The sequence below is a fragment of the Larimichthys crocea genome, chromosome XIX, assembly GCF_000972845.2.
Source record: "Larimichthys crocea isolate SSNF chromosome XIX, L_crocea_2.0, whole genome shotgun sequence".
Classification (NCBI taxonomy): Eukaryota; Metazoa; Chordata; class Actinopteri; family Sciaenidae; genus Larimichthys; species Larimichthys crocea.
The window spans coordinates 941,702-965,005 of NC_040029.1; the positions used below are offsets into that span (position 1 = coordinate 941,702).

General features: G+C 41.6%; 1 protein-coding gene across 1 annotated transcript in view; it reads right to left on the reverse strand.

Moving 5' to 3' along the window:
• dmd (dystrophin) overlaps positions 1–23,304 on the reverse strand; it is a 320,865-nt gene that overhangs the window by 112,499 nt on the left and 185,062 nt on the right. The window contains exons 15-25 of the mRNA XM_027291475.1: positions 23,170–23,289; positions 20,002–20,103; positions 18,651–18,758; positions 18,348–18,527; positions 16,223–16,392; positions 14,714–14,837; positions 11,584–11,662; positions 9,884–9,996; positions 8,604–8,732; positions 6,135–6,327; positions 737–882 (exon numbers count right to left, since the gene is read on the reverse strand). Of these exons, the coding sequence (XP_027147276.1) occupies positions 737–882; positions 6,135–6,327; positions 8,604–8,732; positions 9,884–9,996; positions 11,584–11,662; positions 14,714–14,837; positions 16,223–16,392; positions 18,348–18,527; positions 18,651–18,758; positions 20,002–20,103; positions 23,170–23,289 (1,464 nt within the window). The remainder of the gene's footprint in view (positions 1–736; positions 883–6,134; positions 6,328–8,603; positions 8,733–9,883; positions 9,997–11,583; positions 11,663–14,713; positions 14,838–16,222; positions 16,393–18,347; positions 18,528–18,650; positions 18,759–20,001; positions 20,104–23,169; positions 23,290–23,304) is intronic.

The following is a 23,304-nucleotide window of genomic DNA, read 5'->3' on the forward strand; positions in this document are numbered from 1 at the left end:
AACTAGGCGGCTAGACCAGTCCACCATGAATTCAGCTCAGATCATAGCGGATCCAGTGCACCACAAGTAAATCTGACATTTTCCCCAAACTTGATGTCTAACAGTTTCACAAAGCGATGCTTTTTATGACATCTTAATGATGCTAATGTCCTGTCGTTTATGGTTGTTGATGTTCTTTTTGACATTCTATATGCTCTTTGTTCACAGCAAATTCCTCCGGGGGCAAGAAAAGTTTCATTTATTCATGTGGTGTACTTATTTTGCCGTACATCACATTTATATGCTGGGCCTCTCGGCTAGATGTGACCTGTGTTCCACCAATTAAATAGGCTGGCTTCACTTCCATAATAGATGGAGTTCAATAAGTTCAATAAACTGAATTAAAGAGTGCATAATCACAGTTTTGCTCAATCATACGCTGGTGTGAATCAGGACTATAACGTGTCTTACTAACTGCTGTCGCCTTCAGCTGCATCACATTTACCACATAAATACTCAGCTCAAGTGAGATACATGAATAAATATGTACTTATAGTCAATAGCTCATAGTACAGTATGTTTTTACTACCTCTTGTACCTCTGCATCAAAAGCACAAAGACTGTTTACAGATTTATGAAGCTCTGACGGTACATAACTTCAAACTTTATGACTTCTGAATGCATGCAAACTCCAGATAAGATATTAAAACTGGTATATATCACTCATCTGCAGACCACAGTGTGTGAGTGTGTGTACCTGAACGTCCTTCAGCCTCTGTTCCATAATAGGATACTCTGTAACGGCCGTGGATGGGATGGCCAGCTTGGCCTCGCACTGTTGTAACCATGCCAACAGTGTCGATATCGTTTCCTTATAACGAGCCGGGGGCAAACTCTCCAGAACTAGAGACACACAGGGAGAGACGGAGAGAAGTGTCAGAGAGGCTGTCAGCTGATCAATGCTGCCATGGCACCGCACACTGCAAAGATTTTAATACCCAAACAACTGACAAACAACAACCCGCATATATATTTCAGAAATATCAATCTATCTTCCAGTGTGACAAAACGTGCTGACTCTGCTGTGTTTGGAAAGTTTGACTTCGTGAAGAAAAAGTGTGGATTCATTTTGTGTGCTCCATTTCTGTTGAACTTGATTTGATCAGCCTCGGCACTACTTTGTGTTTAGTGGTTGAATATCAGATGTTGGCAGACCGACACGCTAAACTTAAATGATGAACATCATTCATAGAACTGCTCACCTGACTCTGTATTACCTGTCAGTTCTCTATATTTAGAATGTATAATAATAATTTATTATTTTACAAACAACATGTCTAATATTAGATTTCATATGTGATATATATGTCGATGACAGACAGGGAAGCAGGTAGACATATGAGGGATGCCACGCAGCAAAGGTGTGGCCAGGGTTAAACCCAGGTCACTGCAGCAAAGACTGAGCCTTTCGTACGGCATCAGAGGTAGAGTAGGTCATCCGATAACCCCAAGATTGGCGCTTAGCTCAAAGATTGGACTGACAGCTGGTGGGGTGTCAGTCCACCTCCTTGCCATGAGCAAGGCACCGTACCCCCAATGATCTGCTCTCCGGGCGCTGCGAATCGCTGCCCACTGCTTCAGTCTGTGTGTATTAGGCATCTGCCACTACGTGTGATCCTGTGTGTGTGCATGTGCCTTCCGACAGGTGCCAACTGGATGGGTCAAATGCGGAAGAATCATTTCACGTGCACAATGTGATTAATAGTTTCTAAAATAAATGTAAAAAATGACACAGGGCTCACCCTCTACCAGCCCCATTTTATGATTTTGTCATGTTATATTTCTCTGATGTACCGCTCTGGTAAACGGACTCTTTTCGGTCCATGCTTGTGAAACTTCCCTGATTTGAAGTGACTGAAAGAAATGTGCTGATCTGACCTGAACTGACATCGGAGGCGGTCGGAGACAGAAAGCCACAAAGTGAAAACTATCATTTCAATTACTGGTTACATTGCTTCAAGAGAAATTCTTTTCTATCTGCTGTTCAACTGTACTTGAATTGGGCACAGCAAATCTGTCTGTGTGTCTAAGCAGCCAAATGTGTGTGTTGGCTATCTCAGTCCTGGCATGGGTGAGAAATGTGCAGTGTGTGGCGTGAGGGAAGAAGCTGTCTGAGGGAATAAAGGAGTATACTCTGTCTGATTGCCTGTCAGCATCCTTCTCTCCAGCTGCCTCTCCTTCTCTTTCTTTCTTCTCCCTCAGGGTCATTTCCTCACTGGCTAGATTTTTTTTTTGTTTTCTCATTTCTTTCCATCATTCTCTCCCTCACTGATATAAATAGCTATCTGCTCTTGTTTTGTCACAGCGTCTGTCTGATTTAACTTGCCTTGTCTTGATGCCCGCAGCTTTCAGCACCTTTTTCTATCTCATTAAGTCTCATTGTCGTTGTTTTTTGCTGAGCTTGCGACATCACACACGCACGCTCACAGTGAGATCGGCACTACAAATTGGACTAAATGACTCACTCTCACTCGCTGCTCACCTCAAGACAGGTGACAAGGTGTAACCCGCATGGGCGAACGCCGACTGTATGTTGTCACACGCGTCTGAGTCACTCGACTTGTTAACCAGCTCTAAAATTGGCCTTGTGACATGTAATGTGAGCGTGTTTAGTGACTGGATGACAAGCACAGCTCTTAAAATTAGAATGACACTTTCCTTGATTCCTTGCACTCGGGAATGTAGATGGCTTGAAACTCTGCTTTACAATTACTTGTTAGCTGGGGAGAGGCCTGACTAGGTCCTCAGAGAGAGGCTAACTGTAGAAAGTATTACTTCATCTATTTATACTCATTTTTATTTATCTGAAGTCAAAATTAACCTTTAAAACTTCAATTTGTCTGTATATAAACAAAAAAACATATGTGTCTAACCCAATCAGGATCTTACTTTTGCTAGTTACTAGGTAAAAAAGAACCTTATTATATTTAGCCGTACATTAAAATGAAGCTACATCATGGAGTGACATTCAAGGCCAGATCAGATTCTTGAACAGCGTAGGAATGTTGCAGCGCTATGAACTGGCTTATCCAAGCTCAGCTCGTCACCTGTGACTCAGCCTGTCAGGTTTTAGAACAGAAGGCATGAAGTCAGCTGGTCGAGTCTGTTATAAACTGTCAGCTAGTAAAAAAGGCAGAGTTTTGGATGGAGGAAAGAGAGGATCACATGATCAGGATAAATAAATCCAGTGGTAAAACAGTGTTCGGTACTAGAAACACAGCTGTAGCAGGTAACTCATTATGACTATGTTCATTCATATTGTAAGACACTACAAATTATATTCAGCTCCCAGAGAAGCCTGAAAGGTCAGCGGTTAGAGTGGAGTACAGAGTTGTGGCTATGATGGTTTCAGACCGCTGCAGACCGGCAAGTTTGAACTCATGATGTGAAATGTTTGGTCTGAACTGAGGTTCACATTTGACCTCTAAGAGGGAGGGTTCTTTTCTTTAATGCTTGGCATTTAGTGCATGAAAGCACAGCTATGCAAGCGTAGGTGTATAAGTTTTATGAAAAAGGGGGGTAACACTAGTGACCTAACAGCACAATGAACTGTATATTTGCAGTGTTTTGTGTTTTATGAGTCAATCTGCTGCTTGTTATTCACTTTAGAACACTAAAATAAACTTTGCAGCACTCGTACGTGTATGCTGTATCTAATTTGTCGGTCCATGTCTCATGAAAATGTATTTTGTTGCTGCTCAGTCTGAATATAGGGTGAAAATGTCAGACACATCTGGACTTTGGCCCCACACTCAAATATGTATTTGATGTCAGTGTAAAATATACTAATATATCTATCATAACAGCTCTCCATATGGATATTCTCCCTCTTCTTTCCTTCTCTGCACAGGCATCAGAGGTCAGTATGGGCTTTAATTAGGCAGTGGAGCTGGCAGAGATTCAGCGTCTCGCCAAACTATGCATCAACAAGGTGGATGTTTGTCACACCTGGGTCATTCGAGGCACTGTCGCTGGGCAACCTGCTGTGCAATTAGTGCCATTGTATTATTCAGGAAAATGCTCCTCATCGTTAGTGAGTGCTTTCGCAACGTTTCAATCTTTGACTTTCAGCTTGAAATTAAAATCATAACTAGAACATTAGCGTTCAGCATAATAAGTGATGTTTTCTGGCAGATTGATTCACTAAATGACCTTCTATAAAACGACAGGCAGGGCCATACCAAATACATTAATGCTCTGTGGTGGTAATTGGAGAGCAGATGATATGGAAACAGCACTGTGCTCATCTACCCACACTGAGAGACGTTGCTGTAGGCTGCAGATCTGTTTGCATGATCTCAATGCATTTGTTCCGTTTTGCAGCAACTGTGTCTGTGCTCAATGTTGGGTTGTTGTTGCTGTTGTGGGTAGAGACATTTGCCACTCTAAATCTGTCTGATACAGTGTGTGGGCTTCAGCAGGCTGACTTTCAGCAGCGGGAAACTGAACAGTCACTTATATCCTAAAGCACTAAAATCCTGAGTCCTCCACAGGCCTGGAAACTCTGTAACAATGTGAAAGGAGGATGATACTTTTGTGGCTTTGAAACGATTAGGAACTCGAGCTCCACATCAATCTCAGAAAACACACAAGAAGCGCAGGCCCTGGTGGTATGAGAGGGTCCCTGGGGGTCTGTCAGAACTAAATTAGAAGCACTTTTTTGTTATAGGATATAAAAAGTGCTAACATTCAGTTAGAAAAGTCTCTGAACTGACAGGATCGAGTATGTTTGATGTAGAGATGGTCCAATGCGTACGTCATTGTTAAATACAGCTGATGTTTACACTGTATATCGTCTTCTTGTTCTAACTTTATTTAACTTTATTTACCTGAAATTGCATCCACAGCTGGAGTACTAGTCAGTTAAATGATGCTCTGTACCCTGAGATGAAAACTAAATGACGGATGTTTCAGGATGATCTACTGGACTGAATTCTTTCATTATTGGCTATGAAGCCAGATGTTTGTTCTGGAAATGACAGCTGCCAAAATTGCTTGTAAAGACACTATATGATGGTGTAATCAAGGTTTTAATCTGTTATTCCATATTTCACTCAAATCTGTTTTGAGCATGCTCCCTCGCAGTCTTCTCAAAGATTTTTTAAACTCGTTCAATAACTGTAAAAAAAAATAAAAATATTGCTCAGTTTGGAATGAAATGAAGGATAGTTTGTTTATACGTGGTAATTGAAATTTTTAGTTTGATGAAATGCTCAGGCTTTTACACATTTTTCAGAACTCTTTTCTTTCCTTTTTGTTGACAAGTCATTACTTTACGCTCATTGTTTAACATCTCTAGGGCAGCCTAGTCTGTAAGTCTGCTGTCATTTGTCATCCAAAGAGCTGCAGACTCGCCTACAAAGCGAAAACACACAGTATTAAAGTTGCACTGTATTGACTGAAATGGCTTGAATGGAGTGAGTAATATTTGATTTCAGTCTGATTTAAATATTATTATATTTGAAGTTGACTTTCAGAGAAAATGGAGTCTTGCTTCTCCACCACACATACCCACACATAATGCAGCGTCCATACGAATGCCAGGTCAAGGGTCGATGTGGAATTGTGTCACGTTCTTTTGTTAAGAGCGTCATGAATGTGCTCCAGTTAAAAACATGGAGCAAGCTCAGAGAACCAAGTAGAAAGAAAAACTTTATGGGATATATGATTGTCAGCTGGTAAGTCTGTTAACATGCCAGCAAAGAGAACTGCATAAAGACCACATCAATGTGTGTGTCCGTGTCCTCCTGCAAATCAGCCATAAACATGGTCATGACAGCTACTTATCTTGCATTTATTCAAGAGGCGTCTGTATCTATCTGTACCCTTTTCACCACTGTCTAACATGTCTTTTGTTGAGTGGATGATGGTGCATTTTAGACTTGTGGCGATTCCTTTGAAATTCATTGATTTTGCCCTTTTACTAGAGTGTTATATAATAAGAGTGTTTTCTTTCCTGAACATTTTAAGAATGTAGCACAGACTAACAAACTTTACCCACCAGCTTCTGAAATTGAGGGCACCTAAACAAAACCAAGGGTCACGAGGTGGAGTGAAAATGTTTTTACAGTGAATCAGCATCTCTCCTCTCTCACCCAGGTGTAGCTGCCTCTCTCTCGCCCTCAGATCCTCCAGGACCTGGTGGTAGTGCTCTTTGAAAGCGTCTATGTCGGCGTCCAGTATTGTTGAAGGGTCCTCCTCCCCTTCCTTCTCCTCCTTCAGCTCCTTCAGCCGCTTCTCCAGGAGGTCCACTTGGGGCTGCAGGGCAGCCAGGCGAGCCACCTCCTCCTGCCAAGACAAGGAAGGGGAGAAAGGGTCACACCGTGGATGAACCGGTGAGGGAGAGAGAGTGTGACTCAACCACAGTGGCAACTCTGTTGTTACCATGGAGATTTTATAGAGAGGAAAAAAAGTGTTTAACTATTCCAAATGTCCAAAGTAGTCCAATAAAAAGTGATCTGCAGAAAAGTATTGTGTTTTCATTTATAGAGTTCCACTCCATTTGCCTTCTGCTTAATCAGTTCTATTTTACAAAAATGTTTAAATACACTCCCAACTGTTAATGAATAGGAAGCCAAGCAGGAAATTGGACCAGCTCAGCAAAAGTGAAATGCAGCTGTGAAACTTCAGACTTTCCAAAGAGAACAGAGAATATCAATGCGTCATCAGCATAAGAAGAGGAAGGTAGCTGAAACATCTGGTTTGTGTTCATGTTTTAATGTCAGGACAATGAACTATCCCCTTAGTTACTGTTGCCTTTCTGTTCTAGCAAAGCATGTATACAGTTTACAATGATCGCTAATATATATGACACACTTTGTGAAATAATAAAATGCATAGGGTGTCTGTGTACCAGCAATGTAAATAATCTAATGTTTATTAAACATTACTCTAACAGGAGGAAACAGGGCATCTGTTGGGGACTATTTTCAGCTGTGGATGAATCCACGTTTGGTGTGGTCTGGTCATGGTGGCTCATTGATGTGTATTTAACAGTAACATTTGTTGGCATTAAGAAAAACAGCACGTGGACAGATTTTTCCTTTAAATGAATAAATCAGTGAATTTGAACTCGACTTGTTTCTGTGACATTCAAATGAGAGGGATCAGTCCAGGTGAGCTGCAGGTAGAGCAGGTTAATATTCACTGAACTGTCCTGAGGTTTGAAGGCTTTGAATTCAGCTCAGTCTTATCCTTCTGTAACACCGAGAGAAGTTAACACTCCGGCCTGAAGCCACGAGAAACACTCCTTATTCATGAATAATGATAGAAAACACAAGCATTTACATCCTCAACAGAATATATTTTCATAAGCTAACAGTCAGCGTCGTGATTCGCCACCGGGAAGGTCGTTTTAAAAGTTTCAGTAAATATTTTATTTTCTCTTTCCTGTTTAACGATAGGAACTCAAAGTATTTATGTGTGGGAGCAAGTGTGTGTTCTCCATTTGTGTCTATGTGTGGACAAGTGAAAGTATGTGGGCGCACTTCTAGGGGAAACCTTGTTTGTGTGAATTTGTCTGCAGTGGAAGCTAGACATATCTTCAGAGGAAAATCTAATTTTCAGCCCTCAATCTCTTTTTTTCTGCCAGTACATTTTTCTCTTTTCCTTCATCGTTTGTCCATTCTTTTCTATCTCACTTTGAAAGCCGCTAATCCTCCCTGCCTGTGTGTGTGGTGTTTACTTCTCTCTATAGCTTCCTCTCTGTCTTTTGTCCTTTTGTTCACTGTAATTATACCTCTCTTCCTCTCATCTCTTCTTTTTTACAAGTTAGTTTTTGCAGTACGGCCTGTCACATCTCTTTTTTTCTGTTGTGCAGATGCTGTCGAGATGAACCTGTGCTGGTTGTGTGTCTGTTTGGGTGTGTCTGATGCCGCCCACTCATTTATAGACATATTTGGTTTAAAGCAGAAGTTTTTCAGTCACACTGTTAGTTCAGATGCACCCTACACCCCAGGAAGCCAAACTGCTACCATTAAAAGTACACCGAGCTACCTTTTAGTGTTTCCCTTTGCAGTGTACCCATGCATGTACAGACGGTGAACACTGGATTACTTTGATACAGAATTACTTTTTTTAGACTGTCATTCTGAACCTGACTATATCATAGGTGTGTGTTATGATATGACTAACTAATGACTCAGAGAACGAGTACAATTTCTGACACAAAATAACATGTGCACTATCTTTGCTATCCTCTGCGCCTTTTTGAGTTGAAGTGTTGGGCTGCTGTTTTGCACCAGAAACGCTTCATTGTGTTGGTCTGTTCATTTCATTTAGTATGAGATGGAATTTGTGAATAAACAACAGAAAAATACTCACAGAAAGGCGCTGTGACAAACAGATGCATGAAAGCAGACAGAGATTCAAACAAGCCAAAATAAATAAGCAGAACGGGTAAAGAAGACATGAGACACGGATCAAATAATAGAGTTCACAATAAAAAAAACAAGAGAACCAAATCAAACTCTGTATGAACATGAATATTAAAAATGTTTAGGTTCACCGTGTCGTCATGTGATGTTTATTAGGAGAGCATCGCCCTGAAGAAACACTGCACTCACCCGACATCGGTCCAGTTGTACTTTGAGTGGTTCTGGTTCGGATGCCGGTGGCGCCTGGACTTTGAGCCAGTTCTCACTGTTGTCCACGGCCTGCTCACACTGCTCATACAAGCTGTAGAAGGCCAGCACCTGCAGGACACAAACACACACACACATACACATTTAGAAAAGGAGGTGAAGACAAGCCTCTGTTCAGTGTCCACACAGACACGAGCGAACACCCACGCAACATCTGTCTCGTTTCACAAAGTCTTTGCTAGTATGCAGTGGAGCTGTGTGATATACGAGAATGACCAAACTCTATCCACACCTGTGATAACCTGAGAGTGAGTCATCTCACACTGAAATTCTCTCTCCTGCTTAGCCTCGCTGTGCTATTCACCTGGCTTTTGGACACCTTCGGTGACAATATGGTATGCAGCATATGTTCCAGGGGGAGGAACAAACAAAGACCTGGTGGTATAGAGCGTATATATCTTCTGTTTTGAACACAATAATTGCATTTCCTGCATAAATATGAACAAATGAGACAGAATGAAGAATACTAGCTCCAGACTGCATAAATCCTGTCACTGGACAAGAGGTGCTGCTGCCTGTTTCACACAATTAATTGGAGAGGTTAGAGTTGATGTGGCTCGGTACTCACATCTTTTAGTTAAGTAGATATAGAAATATCAAAGTGCTCATTATGAAGGATGGCCCATTTCAGATTAATATACATTATATCACTTATTATAATTAGTGATGCATTGATATGTGAGCATCACTAGTGTTGCTGCTGGTAATGCTGGAGATAATTTCAACTTTATATACTGCGGAATGATGCTTAAGTACGTGAAAAAGTACTTGGTTACATTCCACTAGTGGACTTATACAGATAAATTCTATCATTCCTTGTGCACACTGGTGTCCACTACAGGATAGATAGATAGATAGATAGATAGATTTTATTTATCCCAAGCTGGGATAAATAAACTATGGATATTCTACTCCATAGTTAGAAACTATATAATTAGTGTTTAATGTGAGATTTCATTCCAAATTGCTACATAAGTACTCTGTGTTATTGAGCTTGGCCCATAAAAAAGAGGATCGGTTGCATATTTTTACTATTCTTTATTAAAACTGTCCTTCTGTTCTGAAAATTTTATATTAAATTGGTGGAATGCATCTTTAAAAGAGTCCTGTTGATGTTCAGTACCACAGTTTTCATTACAGTTTAGGTGTAACTGGAAACATCATTAGCTTACATAAACTTGGACATGTATGTGTGTGTGTACCTTGGCCTGGTAAGTCAGCCATGCCAGCTTCTCTGCCAACAGGGCACAAAATCCCACCCAGCGCTGGTTCAGCTGCTCCGCTGCCTGGGCAATGTCATCAGCCCGACTCCCCTCTGGGGTAAGGGTCGGGGGGAGGAGGGGTGGGCAGACAGAGAAAGAGACGGGGCTGTCACACACACGCACACACACATACACAGTGATACATGCTTCACAGTTCACATGGGCACGACTGGTCTCTCTGTGGGGAACAAACATAAATACGCACGCTCCATGCACACAAAATCTGCTGAATGTCATCTGTAGGAGAGGTGAGGCGAGCCATCAATATTCTGCACAAAATGTGAGCGGAAAACGGTTTATCTGCCTGCCCACTGAACACACACACACACTGTGATGTAAATGGCCAATTCAATGTGAACGTAAAACTCCAGTGCCCGGAAAATGAAAACCTCCAAGAGGTTCCAGGAGGGAGAAATCAATGCTAAAGTTATACAAAGATGGATTCTCGCTCCTGCCTCTGAAAGGCCTAACTGAACCACATTGGCTGGATGATAATTGGACCTGGAAGAGCAGCATCCCCGCTCTCGTGTCTCATCTGGCATTCAAACAAGGCTCAAGAGTGCCTCTTCTTCCTGTAATGCTGCCTCAATTATGTTCCATTTACGTTTGCATGTCACGAATTTGGCTGATGGGGTTACTGCAAATTACAATAGCGTAAGCCTGAGGTGGCATCACATGACCCTGGAGCTGCAGGAAGGTGGAGGTTAAAAGACACTACACAAATCAAACTAGCACTGAATGGAGCCTAATAATAGTCCTGATAGATTTCATTCCTCTGTGCCATGTGAACTAATGCATGACAGTGAAAGGAAGTTGTTCTTCCCATTATGGCGTGTGTGTGTGTGTGTGTGTGTGTGTGTGTGTGTGTGTGATGGCTCCTTATGAAACCACTCACATGTATAAATGCGGGGGTCAAAACGTGTGTGAGGAGTCCTGAAGTTATTTCGTTTGGTTTTACAGGGTTCTGTGCTGGACAGACCTGTTTACCCTGCTTTATATGCGAAGCTAAGCTCGCCATCTGCTCGCTCTAGCTCCATGCTAAATTGACCGATGTGAGCGTGCTTGTCCAATGTGTATTATTCTGTGAGGAACCTTTCAAGTAGCTCGTGCAACAAGTCCATTTTTTAAACATGTGTGTGTTCAGTAGGAATCAGGACACATATCTTGTCCATTAAGTCAGACGGTTTGTCCACTGGTGTCGGTTAATGGTTGCACCTTATGGTGACATAATGTTTTTGGAACTTTATTCACAAGCCTCATTAACATTCTTTGGTGGTTGAAGCACATTATTTCACATCATATAGCAGTAAGTAAGTTGAGTAATGTTCTGGAGTGGTTCGTCTGAATGCTGCTTCGAGCAGGAACGAATAAAAAAAAAAAAAAAAAGTGAAAAAATAAATCAAGTGTTTTTCTGCTTTCAGGAGCTCCAACAAAGAGCAAGGACAGAGGAGAGGACGGACGAGAAGAAACATCTCTCTCTCTCTCTCTCTCTCTCTGTCTGTTCCTCTCTCTATCAGTGTTTCTATGGAGACAAGGAGAGAGGGTGGGACAGGTGGAAGTGTTGCCATGGGGACAGACAGGGTGTGCGTGCATGTGTTTGTATGCATGTGAATGAGTGTGTGAGTGAGTGTGCATGTTACCCTGCTCGAACAGGGTCTGTGCCGTGCGTGTTGCCTCCTGAAGCTTTCGGTACTTCTCTGGCCGCTCTCTTTCAATCGCCTACAGCAAAGAGAAAAAGAGAGATGGGCAGAGAGAGAGCGGTGGGGAAGAGTGAGAGATACAAAGTTAAAAGACAAGAGGCAGACGAGAGAGGCAGGAAGTCAAAAAGAGCGACAGGCAGACGGCAGGAGAATTATTATTTATTACAAAGAAAGATTAAAAACTCCAAAAATCAATGTCCAATTCGACAGAGTATTACTGGGACAGAAGAAGAAGTCCTGCAGCTTTCATCCACCTCTGATCTTATTCCACTGCGGCATTTAGCACAGCCTGAACATGTCTGGACATTTTGTGGGCCAACAACAGAAAGGTTTGAGGAGAGCTGACGATCACTGATCAAGGTAAAGCCTAATTGTGAGAAGTTGAAGAAGATTTCAGCAGGATATGCTTTATACCAGATAGATATAATAACCAGGGGTGTGGCTGGCACCAACAATTAAAAACCAGTAGCTAATAAAGGCAGAGTCAATGTCAGACTGACCACTCCTCTTGCTTTCTACTTTAACGTAAATTATATTTTTTGAACTATTTAATTCCAGTGGTTTCTAATTTTCTATATAATTTCTGCTCATTGCGGTTAGGCTCCTGTCAAAAACTTGTGATGTTTGTATCATATTAAAAGCCTGCATGAAAAGAGAAGACTGCAAGACTTTTAATGTAAGTAGAACACCTGGATTTAATGCTGTGGAAATCTACTTAACTTATTAAGAAAAGGGTAACATGGTGAAACCTTCGAGTTTGCATTAACTGGGGAACAAGAGTAATTTGAAATAAAATAAGCCAGATAAAAACCTGGTTCTCTCTGCCACTGTGGTAATTAAACAATGGGAGAACTTACAGTATTCAGTTTCTTACAGAGACTTATTATGACAAGATCTATAGCGCTCTCATGTCTGTGTGCTAACGTGGATCTACAGCCAGGGGAAGATCTGACATATCTCGTGTACAGACAGCAGAGTGGAATCGACTTTCTCAACTAACTCTCTGGAAGAAAAGTGGATAAACTTATTTCACCAGTTGAACTCATGACCCTTTAAAACCAATCAATATATACTTGCTCCGCTTCATCACAAGGTATGAGCTGCTGTGGACGTCAGTTGTGAGCAGGTAGACTAAAGAATGATGTTTCCCCTCAGATTGTTGAATTTGAAGGATTTTTATGAGACTTTAAGAGGAAGTACTTTACAAAACAAAGCTTTGAGACTGAAGTACACACAGGCACACAGGTTGTGAACTGCTGGTTCTTCTTTAAGTCATTACGCATAATAATCATTATGGGTTAATACAGATGAGTTGAAGGGATAATCATTCTCAGAACAAAACTGAAAATATCAGTTGCTCTGCGTAAAACAGTTAGGCCTGAGAGAGACCCAGCGCCTTTATTTTGACTCACTTTGCTGTGTTTGGAAGAATTGAATCGTTTCTTATATAAGCTGCTGCAGCAGAGCCGAGCTGACAGCAAAGCTGAAGAGGAAACCGAGATCAGAGCAGATCTGGAAGAACCTGCCCACCTAAATTCATCGTTCTCATCTATTACCACACATCATTTGTAATGTCAGTGTGAGAGTTTTGCATCGCGTTCACAAACACTGCCTAAAAGCTTCATACAATGTTTATGGGGGTTAACTCATTTATTATGAATGATTTGTCAGCACATTTGTAATTGCTGACAGTCACACCGGTTTGTGTTGTGCTTTACATACTACTTAAATTGTTTATCACGAGCAGCTCTGCATCAGTGCTTTATGAGCCATTTGTAAGCATCATCTATCCAGAAGTGTTTCTAATTCATTATGAATGTATTCACATGAGTGGATGAATATATATTATTTGCCGCCTCTAATTCACAAGTTGTAGCAAATGGCAGTCATTTGTGTCGACAACAGGGACTAATTGAAAAAAAGTAATATGGTGAGTGAGTTATTACGGTGTTTGAATTTAATGTTAAGCAATGGTTCTTAATTCTAAGAAATGTCATTATTATTCACTTCATTCATTTAAGTTGCTCTAACCAATATTTTATATGAATAATGGGTCAAATTACTGCATAATGTGAATGAAGCCGAAGAGAATTATCACCAACTTTGCAGTTTATTCAGCTTTTATATTCTTTTAGCCTGTTGTTTTGATTTCACGTTCACTCCCACCACTGTCACCCATCAATAGACAGACAAAGTTAGGGACTAGCTGGTGGACAGAGTGGATTCAGGAGCTAAAGAGCCCGATCATTTTGGAGAACAGAATGGAGCTGAAAGGAGAGTGACTTACACACAAACACAACTCGACATCAACAATAAAGTGTCTCTGTGTCTTCTGGTGTTGTGTGTATGCCTGAATACAAAACTGCAGCCATTCCAGCTTTATTGGGTAATATAATATGTTAACAAATCAAACTTAAAGGAAGAGATGATCATTTTTATGACTAGAGTCGGAGGAGAACACTGACAACACTCGCATGTTTGTCTGCTAAATATGAAGATAAAGGCCAAATGAGCTATAATAAATATTTGTTTTACCTTTGGACAGCCATACTAGCTGTTTCTCCCTGCTTCTATTGGACCTGAGCTAACTACCAACTACCTCTGGCTTCATATTCAGCATACAGACATGAGATCCATCGATCTTCCCATTGTACTCTTCACAAGAAAGCAAATACGTGTATTTACTAGAATGCTAATTTGTTATACTACAAGGCTAGGGTAGTCCATATGTTATTATCTGCTGCACTAAACCTTCATTTCTGTCTTTATCCTGTATGTGTATGTAGTCGTTTGACATTCACAGGTAGCTGCTGTACATAAGTTTGAAAATTCCATAGTCATTATGGACACTTTACTGCATCTCATATGTCCTGTATGCATAATCACAGTTCATAGGGTCTGGTATGAGAGCTATGATTGTTATATTGAAGGTAAAATTCATTTCAAACCCGACTGTCTGACGGAACCTTGTTATTTCAGCATCACAGGTCTAGGCAGATTAAGCTCTGCAGGGCGTCTCTCTCTCTCTCTCTCTCACACACACACACACACACACACACAGTGTTTTTACCTGAACTTTGTCATGCAGCTCCTGAATGCTGCCGTCTTTGCGTGACACAGAAAACTCGGGGCTCTGTAGGATGGCCTCGCCACGGGTCATGTAGCTGTGGACCTCTGTGAAGTCCACGTCAAACCTGAGGACACACACACACACACACACATTACCTGTGAGGCTCATATTGGTGAGCAGAAAACATACATGCTGCTGCAGTTTTCTAAAATAAACAAAACACTGCATCTTTGTTCATGTTCATTCTAATGACATTCAAGTCACATTCAGCATGTTGTGTTTGCACATCGACAGCATTACGTTTGTGACCGATTCCAGTCAGAACAGCACAACATAGACTCGATCGCCTCCTCTCATTAGACAATATACAACTCCATCCAATGAGCCAGACGCGCAAATCTGCATCATTACGTCATTCAGTTAGAGGAGCCAGGACGTCGGTCAATCAGTGTGAGATTTTTATCTATTCAGTAAATATGCCTGATACTTTGTTACATGATGAGAGAATATACACATGCAGCACCACCACAGATCTACATGCTGTACGCATCCATTTATGTTAATCACTGTAGTGGACTACAGTGTAAATATAGATGGATATATATATAAGTATAAAACTATTCTATAATATAAGTATTCAGAACATTCACTTAAGAAACTACTGCTACTACTACCGCCAAAAGTTTGGCGACTTACAAGAGACAGATTAAGAAAAGAATAGTCCAAACTGAGGCAGCAGAGTCTGAGTCAGATATTCTGACTTTAGTAGCTGCAGTAATGGATGCTCTTGTTTCAGGTACAGTAACAGTGAGATGACGAAATATCATCCAGGAGGTTCAGTTTGACTAACAGATCCCTGAGGCTGAAGGCTCAACCGACAGTACTATAAAACTATGAGGCATGAATGAATCAATGCATCTTTTGTTGGATTGACTACAGGTAAACAGTTTAAACATTTACGCACTGACCTGTAATCAGGTGAATAATGTCTCATTCATGTCTCAACTATTTCACTGCTTTTGGTCAAACCGGATCATATTTAATGGATGAAATGTTTTCTGGTTCATGCCAACTGTAGCTGCTGTTAGCTTCTCATCACATCATGTTGTCTGCCCATTGTGTGCTTTGTATGGAAATTGTTGGACGTATAACTAACTCCTAAAACTCGTGACATGTAACTACAGCTGCTAATTGAACACAGTGCAATAAATGTAGAAGTATGAAGAAGCACCACTACTACTTTCCACCACGGCACAACACATCCTCTTCTAAGGTTACGTGCTACTTCACTACTGTGACAAGTTTCATTTGAAGCCGGCTTTTATTACCACCATCACAGATACTCATAATTGGTATCTGCAGTGTATCGTCACCTACCTGCCGAGATAAGACAGCAGAAAGGGGTGCATGTAACTGAACATTTCACACAAGTTAGAAAAGAGGCTTTTGGTGCTTAAATACTCATTTTCATTCAGAGTCGACCTCCTCCATGTGGCGAGGCATACCCACCTTTTCCTGAGTTCAGAATCCACCACGACTTGTCTCTTCTTCTGTGGTGGCGGCGACTCTCGGGGCTGGCGCACAGCGGACACCTTCTCCCTTGTCGTCACCTTGGTAACGGTCGCTGTGACAGAGTGGGTCAGCTCGGACTGCTGGGACACGGTGACTGCCGTCGAGAGCTGAATGTGCACACACACAGAAAATAAATTTAGCCGAGCTGCTCGCGACAGAAGGTGCTGCATCACTTTACAAGGGTCTGTCGAAATCATACAGATCCCAAACCACCACTTAACACACACTCGCACATCTGTCTGATTGCGCACACACACACACACACACTGAGTGCAACAGTGTCCTTGAAAGGTGATGAGTCAGAGATCAGTTACATCAATCACACATTAACACAACATAACAAACATGGGATGTGTGTGGAGTTTACAGATGTGAGTACGAGTGTGTGTGTTGGTGAGTGTGTACTCAGGCAGCTGTGAGATGCTCAAGTAGCAATTTGGGATTCCTGTGACTGTGACTGAAGGAAAAATGTTGTTTTTATGTGTTGCATGTTTAGATGAAGGCGTGTGCTTATTTCAATTCCAAGCATTGTTTACTGGTGATAAGAGTGTGTCTGTATGGTGTGTGCAGGCGCGTGTGTGTGCATGTGTGTGTGTGCAGGTCTGTTACAGCAGGGAAGGGCCTAATGACAGTTGAGCAGTGAGTACAACTACTGGGATGGTCTTGCTGCCATGGAAACGTGTGTGTGCTGCTGAAGTGGCGGAGGCTCTGTGTGTCTGCAGAGGTCAATCTGCTAATTATCTGACTGATTATAATGGACAAGTAATCGAGAGAGAGGGAGGAGAAGGAGGGGGAGAGACTGGGAGTGAGAGAGAGAGAAAGATGCGACTTAATCACATATTTGTGTTTGCTAAATTGCCGATGTTGTTATCACATGTTCTATTTGTTCTGATATTATTGATAAAACAGCTCATGTTCACACAGCTAGGCATTATATTTGCTCTGATTCTATTTTTATATGACACCTGGATATATTTGAATTGTTTATAATGCACATGTATGAAGGAGTTTAGGAACAATAAGCTAGTAAAGAAGGCTGCAGTGTGAAATATTAATAATATCATTTCATAAAAGCACAAACGTGACAACAGAGATAGAGACAGAGGATTTCACTGAGACTGTGCAGATAGAGACGGAAATGAGAGAACAGCGGGAAAGACTTGGAACAAACAATTGAAACAATTGAGCAATCAAGAAAAGTGATAATTGTTTGACAGAGCTGTCGGAAAGCACCTCCATCATCATGTGTGTGCATCGGTGCAGGCAGGAAGCATTGCACACTCAAAGTATCTAATTCCAGCCTTGCCTCCTCAATGTTCTCCGCTGCTGTGGAACATGAAGCTCTCTAGGTGTTCAATGACCTTTGTCAGCCGGCCAATCCATTTATTTCCTCTGTCCCTCAGGCCAAACACTCGCAGCTATCGCTGCAGCATTCTTACAGAAGTGACCTCGGTGCATCCAGATGCGAGAAGGATTTCATTTTGACAGAAAACCAGAGCGGGCCATCTGTAGGGCTCCAACCAAAACAAACCAATTTGGTAAACCAGCGAGGAGCACACTGACTGTTTTATTTAGGAGAAGAAGAAGAAGACGTGCTCGGACTGGTGCTTCAATTTTTGATAGCTGTTGTCGATATTCTGAACGCTCATTCTGCCTCTAATCCAAACTTTCTCAAACCTGTTCAAGCTGCTAATCTTTAATCTGTGTTTCCTATTTTTAATCTTGGCCCCTGAGTTGCAACGTCATGCTGCTTTTCTTCTACTACCAAATCACAGACTGATTAAGAACTGAGTGAGTGAAATGAAGTGCAATCAGTAAACAGAGAAACAACCCAGACTGCCAGACAGAAGCTGACAGACGCTGACCTGACGCGGCCTTTGGCTGAACAAAAAAACTAAAAAAATCTGATTGACTAAATGTTTAGTCTAGTCTATAAGGCTAAGCTTACCTTCTCTTGATCCTGGCTTAATATTTAGCATATAAACATACTAGTGGTATTAGGCTTCTATCATTGTCAGCAAGATATTATAGTGAACTAAAAGGACACCTGGGTGTGGTGTACCTGGGAGCTGCTCATCTCCAGACTCTGGACCAGTCGGTCCCAGCGCTGGGCGAAGCTGTCCAGTCTGGCCTCCAGTTTGCTGGCCACATCTTTGTTCTTGACACTGGACAGCAGGTCCTGACTCATGGAGCACAGTTTGTCCATGGTGGGACGCTTCACCTCCAGGTCTGCCTTCACCGTCTAGTGTAGCGCACATAGATACACACAGGCACACACAGCATGTCGTGGATTTAAGCACTAAAGTTCCTCCTTTGTTGTTTAATGAAAGAGACTGTTCTGTGGATCTGTTGCAGGGAGACTCACAGCAAGACGGCGGAGGCACGCCACCATCTCTGCCTGCTCTTTCAGGTTGGAGGTCTTAATGGAGCGAACCAGCTCCTCCTTCTGAGTCAGCCAGGAGTCAAACAAACTCTGTGGAGTGAGGGGAAGAGAGGAGGTGAGGTAGGGGAAGAGAAGGAGGTGTACATCCTCCTCCTGCGTATTGTCTGTGACAGCATCTCTCCCTCTGAACACTTGTGTTATCGGTGCACGGACAGTTCATTTGCAACCTGAGCCCGGGGTCGTACTTGAACAAGCATTTAGCCAGAGAACGTGAAAAAATTGAACCCAATGTATTTCCTGATGTTTTGAATAATTCATCTAATTAAATTTGGATCTTATGGATGTCTGGAAGCCACTGGAGCCAATAAGCTCTTATTATAAAACACAGTGGAGACATTATCCATGATGAATCTGTACTTATGTGTGTAAATGAGTTATCACACTTAATCAAACTTCACCTCTGACGCTCCAGGCATTTCAGGCACATTATGCACAGGTACAATGTAAATATGTACAGTATGCACTTTGAAGGTAAGACTCCAGCAAACAGGAACTGAAGCATCCAGATTTTATTACAGTGTTTATAGAGAGAAAAAAGAATACTGACATAGCGCCAGTGTTAGAGCATTAAAATGTCTTCTTTTTATTAACAGTAACAACAGTAAACAAAGGGTGACTATGACCCTAAGGGCAGCAATGCGAATCCAGTTTATGGCTTTAATTAGGACTGATCAGTTAATCGTGTATAATCCGATGTTGTGATTTTAGCTTCCTCAATTATTAATCACAGAACATATCCGCACACATTTCATTTCCTTCACAATGGCTGTGAAATATGAACAGCATATGCTGATAAAAGACAGAAAATTAGAGTCATTTCTCATCAAAAACAGCAGCTAATTAATAACTCATTCAAATATATTGTTTTTATTATATTAACTGGTCTTGAGATGAAGGTCTACAATGCTTCATTAAAAATGATTATTTAAAGGTTGCTCCACCACTTTGGTCCACACTCAGTAAATTAACTCTTTGATTGATTGCCATGAAATTTACCACAGATTCTTGGTTTTTATTAACTTTCTCCTGACATTTCCTTCAGCGCCATCATCACATTGCGTAACTGGTTTATGACCAAATATCTCCTACAGTAATGGGAACATCTTTTTCTTTAATAAGTCTGTTTCAGCTTCAAATGCCTATTAAAGCTTGCACAATGTGGGAGCAGACACGATCTGGATGATCTAATCTCATTATACATACAGCAAATACTGCTGTGATCCAGCCTCAGCTCCACACACACACACACACACACACACACACTTATACATACCTGTTCATTAGTGAAGTGCTGCCATTTCAGTAAAATCTCCTGAAGCAGAATCCAGCGTTCTTCTGTCCATCTACAAATGGCTGCCCAGCGATCACCTAGCACCTACACACACACACACACACACACACACACACACACACACATCATCCATTAATGTCTACATTAACACAAAAATTCCCTTTGAATCATCTCCCCGGAGGAACTGAAACATTTTCGTCACATTGCCTCAAAGGCTGATGGATTCACATTTCCACTTGCCAGTTTAATGGTTTTGGCTGCCAAAAAAATGCAGTTTGATTTGCGCTGCTCTCTCTCCCAGAGGGACGGAGCTGATCATTACTTTGGAAGGGCATGAAATTCAGAGAAGGGTGGAAAATAAATATCTCTATTGTATTCAAGTGAATAGAGAGCATTGACCGTACAAACGGAGCGATGATGATCTGGAGATTTTTATGAACTGAAATGTTTTTTAACCCTTTCTGGTTTATTGGAACATTGAGGAACAATCTATGGACACGTGCACGAGGACACTCCTGTCAACATGCTGTGCGCTGTCATTTACTTTGGTGAACTAACCTTGTATGTCCCTAAAGAAGACAATGCAGCTGGAAACAGCTGATGATGATTTTATTAACCATTTTCTATGCCAATAGAAATAAAGAAGCTAATAAAGCCAGCAATAATAAAGAAATTAACAATTACTGAAGATTCAAAGATATTTTACTTTGAAAACCATCTGTCTGAATTGATCTGGTTTGAATTCAACCCTTTTTCAACATTTCAAGTTTCACGATTTCTAAGGTAACTTAGAAAGAACATTTTTAGCAGAAGTTTTCTTGAACTGCACCACTTTAAACTACATTCTGAAACTTTTAAGGAGCCATCAAACCAGATGAAAGGAAAATATGCTGCATGGACTACACATACAGTTTATAGCACTTCTCCACATGAATGTACAAAAGGACTTTACAATTTGCCTCTGATTGACCAGTCCACTCACACAAAACACGGACGGACGTCAGAGGAGCTGCCATGTGGAGTGCAGGGCTGCCCATTGGGAGCAACCCTGGGATAAAGGACGACCAAAAACATGCTGTGAATCCTTTAAAGCATTTAGTGATGGTTATATTTCACATGATTTACACTAAAACGTTAATCAACCTATAGTTTCCTTGGCTCTTTCCCGTCTTTTTGGCATGTGAGCTGTAAAAGTTTATCTTTCCTGACTCCACTGTATCAGCAAAGCAAAACGGGGGAGACACTCTTCCGTTACGTTTAACTGGCAAAGACAAAAAACCCACAGTGTGTCCAGCGGACAAAGTCATCAGAGTGACAGAGAGGCAGAGAGGAGGGGAGGGAGGAGAGGAAATGAAAAGACAATGAGATGCAAAAAAAAAAAAAAGAAAGAAGTGAGAGACAAGCGGGCAGCTAAAGACAGACGTGGAGAGAGAGGCTCAGCAGGTTAATCTTAAGATGAATGGCCTGTAATTAATCAAGTGACAGTTCAGCAGCGGGTGAGAAACCAGGGAAGGCACCTTCTATTTGCATTTTTACATTCTGGCACACAATGTTCTTTCATCTATTTATCTCGCTTATCTTGTATTTAGTAATAAACTGCACTGCAGGAAACAACGGTGGCAAAACCTCCAGACAGTCCAACACAAAGTTGCATTAGATTCCTAATAACGTTAGAGTGATTATTCTTTGCATGCAGCACAACCAGTGTGTGTTCTGCATTGTAATTGCTTAAGATGTGTGGTGAATTTAAGTTTAGAGATTCTCATTTTGGGCTAATCTGCTTTCAGTACAGAGCAGCTTACTTTTAACCACGGCTCCTGAAACCTTTTCTCCCCAAGGAAGACTTTCAGCCACATCCAATTATCCAAATTTCTTCATTTCCTGTTCCCCTGTATCCGCAGCTCTGCCCAAATCTACCTCAGCTCACTCGCAGCTTCCCCAAAGATAACAGATTGAACTTCCCGAGATGAAATCACCATGACTTCCTCTTTTCTCCTCGTGTCGACGTCCTATTTTCCACCAGATCAGCTCTCCATCACAGCTTGCATCATATGCTGCTCAGTGCAGATGCCTCAGCGTCAGGCTGCAGTCGCTGTTAAAATATCTTCTATTCGGTGTTCTCTTTACGCATGGACGGATTGTCATCACCGTGGACCCTGAAGCCAGATATCATTTCCACATTTCCCTGTAGATGTCAGGAAATGTAATGTGCCTGTAATCCACAATCCAATGTTCTCCAAATCAGAGGGATGAACAGAAGAACAAGCGTCTTATTTTACACAAGTGTGTAATTACATTATATTCTTATTTACATGTTTTATTGGCAGTGGACTGCTGACTTCTCAAAGTCCTGATATTCATGTGACCTAACAGTGGATGGAATCACACATCAATGGCTACATTTTAGATGAGTGATGATCTTTGGAAGTAGCCTGCAGAGATTTGAGATAAAAAAAGAGCATTGGCTGTCAATCATTTTCTTTGAAAATGACATATTCAAGTCCCAGTGTTTCTTTACTTCAGTGGCACAGCTGCTGGTCTAATGTTTATATCAACAGCTCACCTAATCAGTTAGAGTGAGATGCTTTCCAACAACACAATCCTGGACAATGATGGCAATAATGTGATGGTGCTTCAACGCCAGGCAGCGTGCGCAATTAAGGCAAGTATATTAGACAGCAGTGGAAATCAGTGGCTGCAGATGTAATAGATTTCAGCTTTATTCTTTGCAATGTATGCGAGTTAACAAGGAGAGCCGAGGCCCATACATCAGAGGCTAAGACAAGCGTGGAGAATTAACCGCACAAACAGGCAGCAAAGTCTGGCTCCTGGCTGGAGTCTGTGTGATGATAACTTATAGAGTAAACAAAATCAGCAGAAAGCTACAACACAGAGGCACATCTCGCTGGCAAGGTCTAATTACTGCACAACACCAAAGACAAAACTATCTCGCGTTCAATCTGTTTTCCCTGAGAAAAAACAACCCCGGTGTGCTGAGCCCAGTCCCACTGAGAGAGGGCGAGCGAGAGAGTGAGAGCATGTGGGAGAAAAAAGTGATAAAAAATGATCCCATGAGCTATTTCTTCTTTTATGACATTTTTCCAATTCAATTCAATGTCAGCAAACATTTGCGTTTAAGCGTGTCCTCACCTGAAGTTTGCTCTCCAAGGCGGCTGTGGCGCTGTCTCCGCTGCTCTCGTCCACCACCACCACCATGTGGGTCAGAGAGTTCACCCTCACCTGCTCCAGCTCCAGGTCCTCCTGCAGGAGCTGCAGACACACACA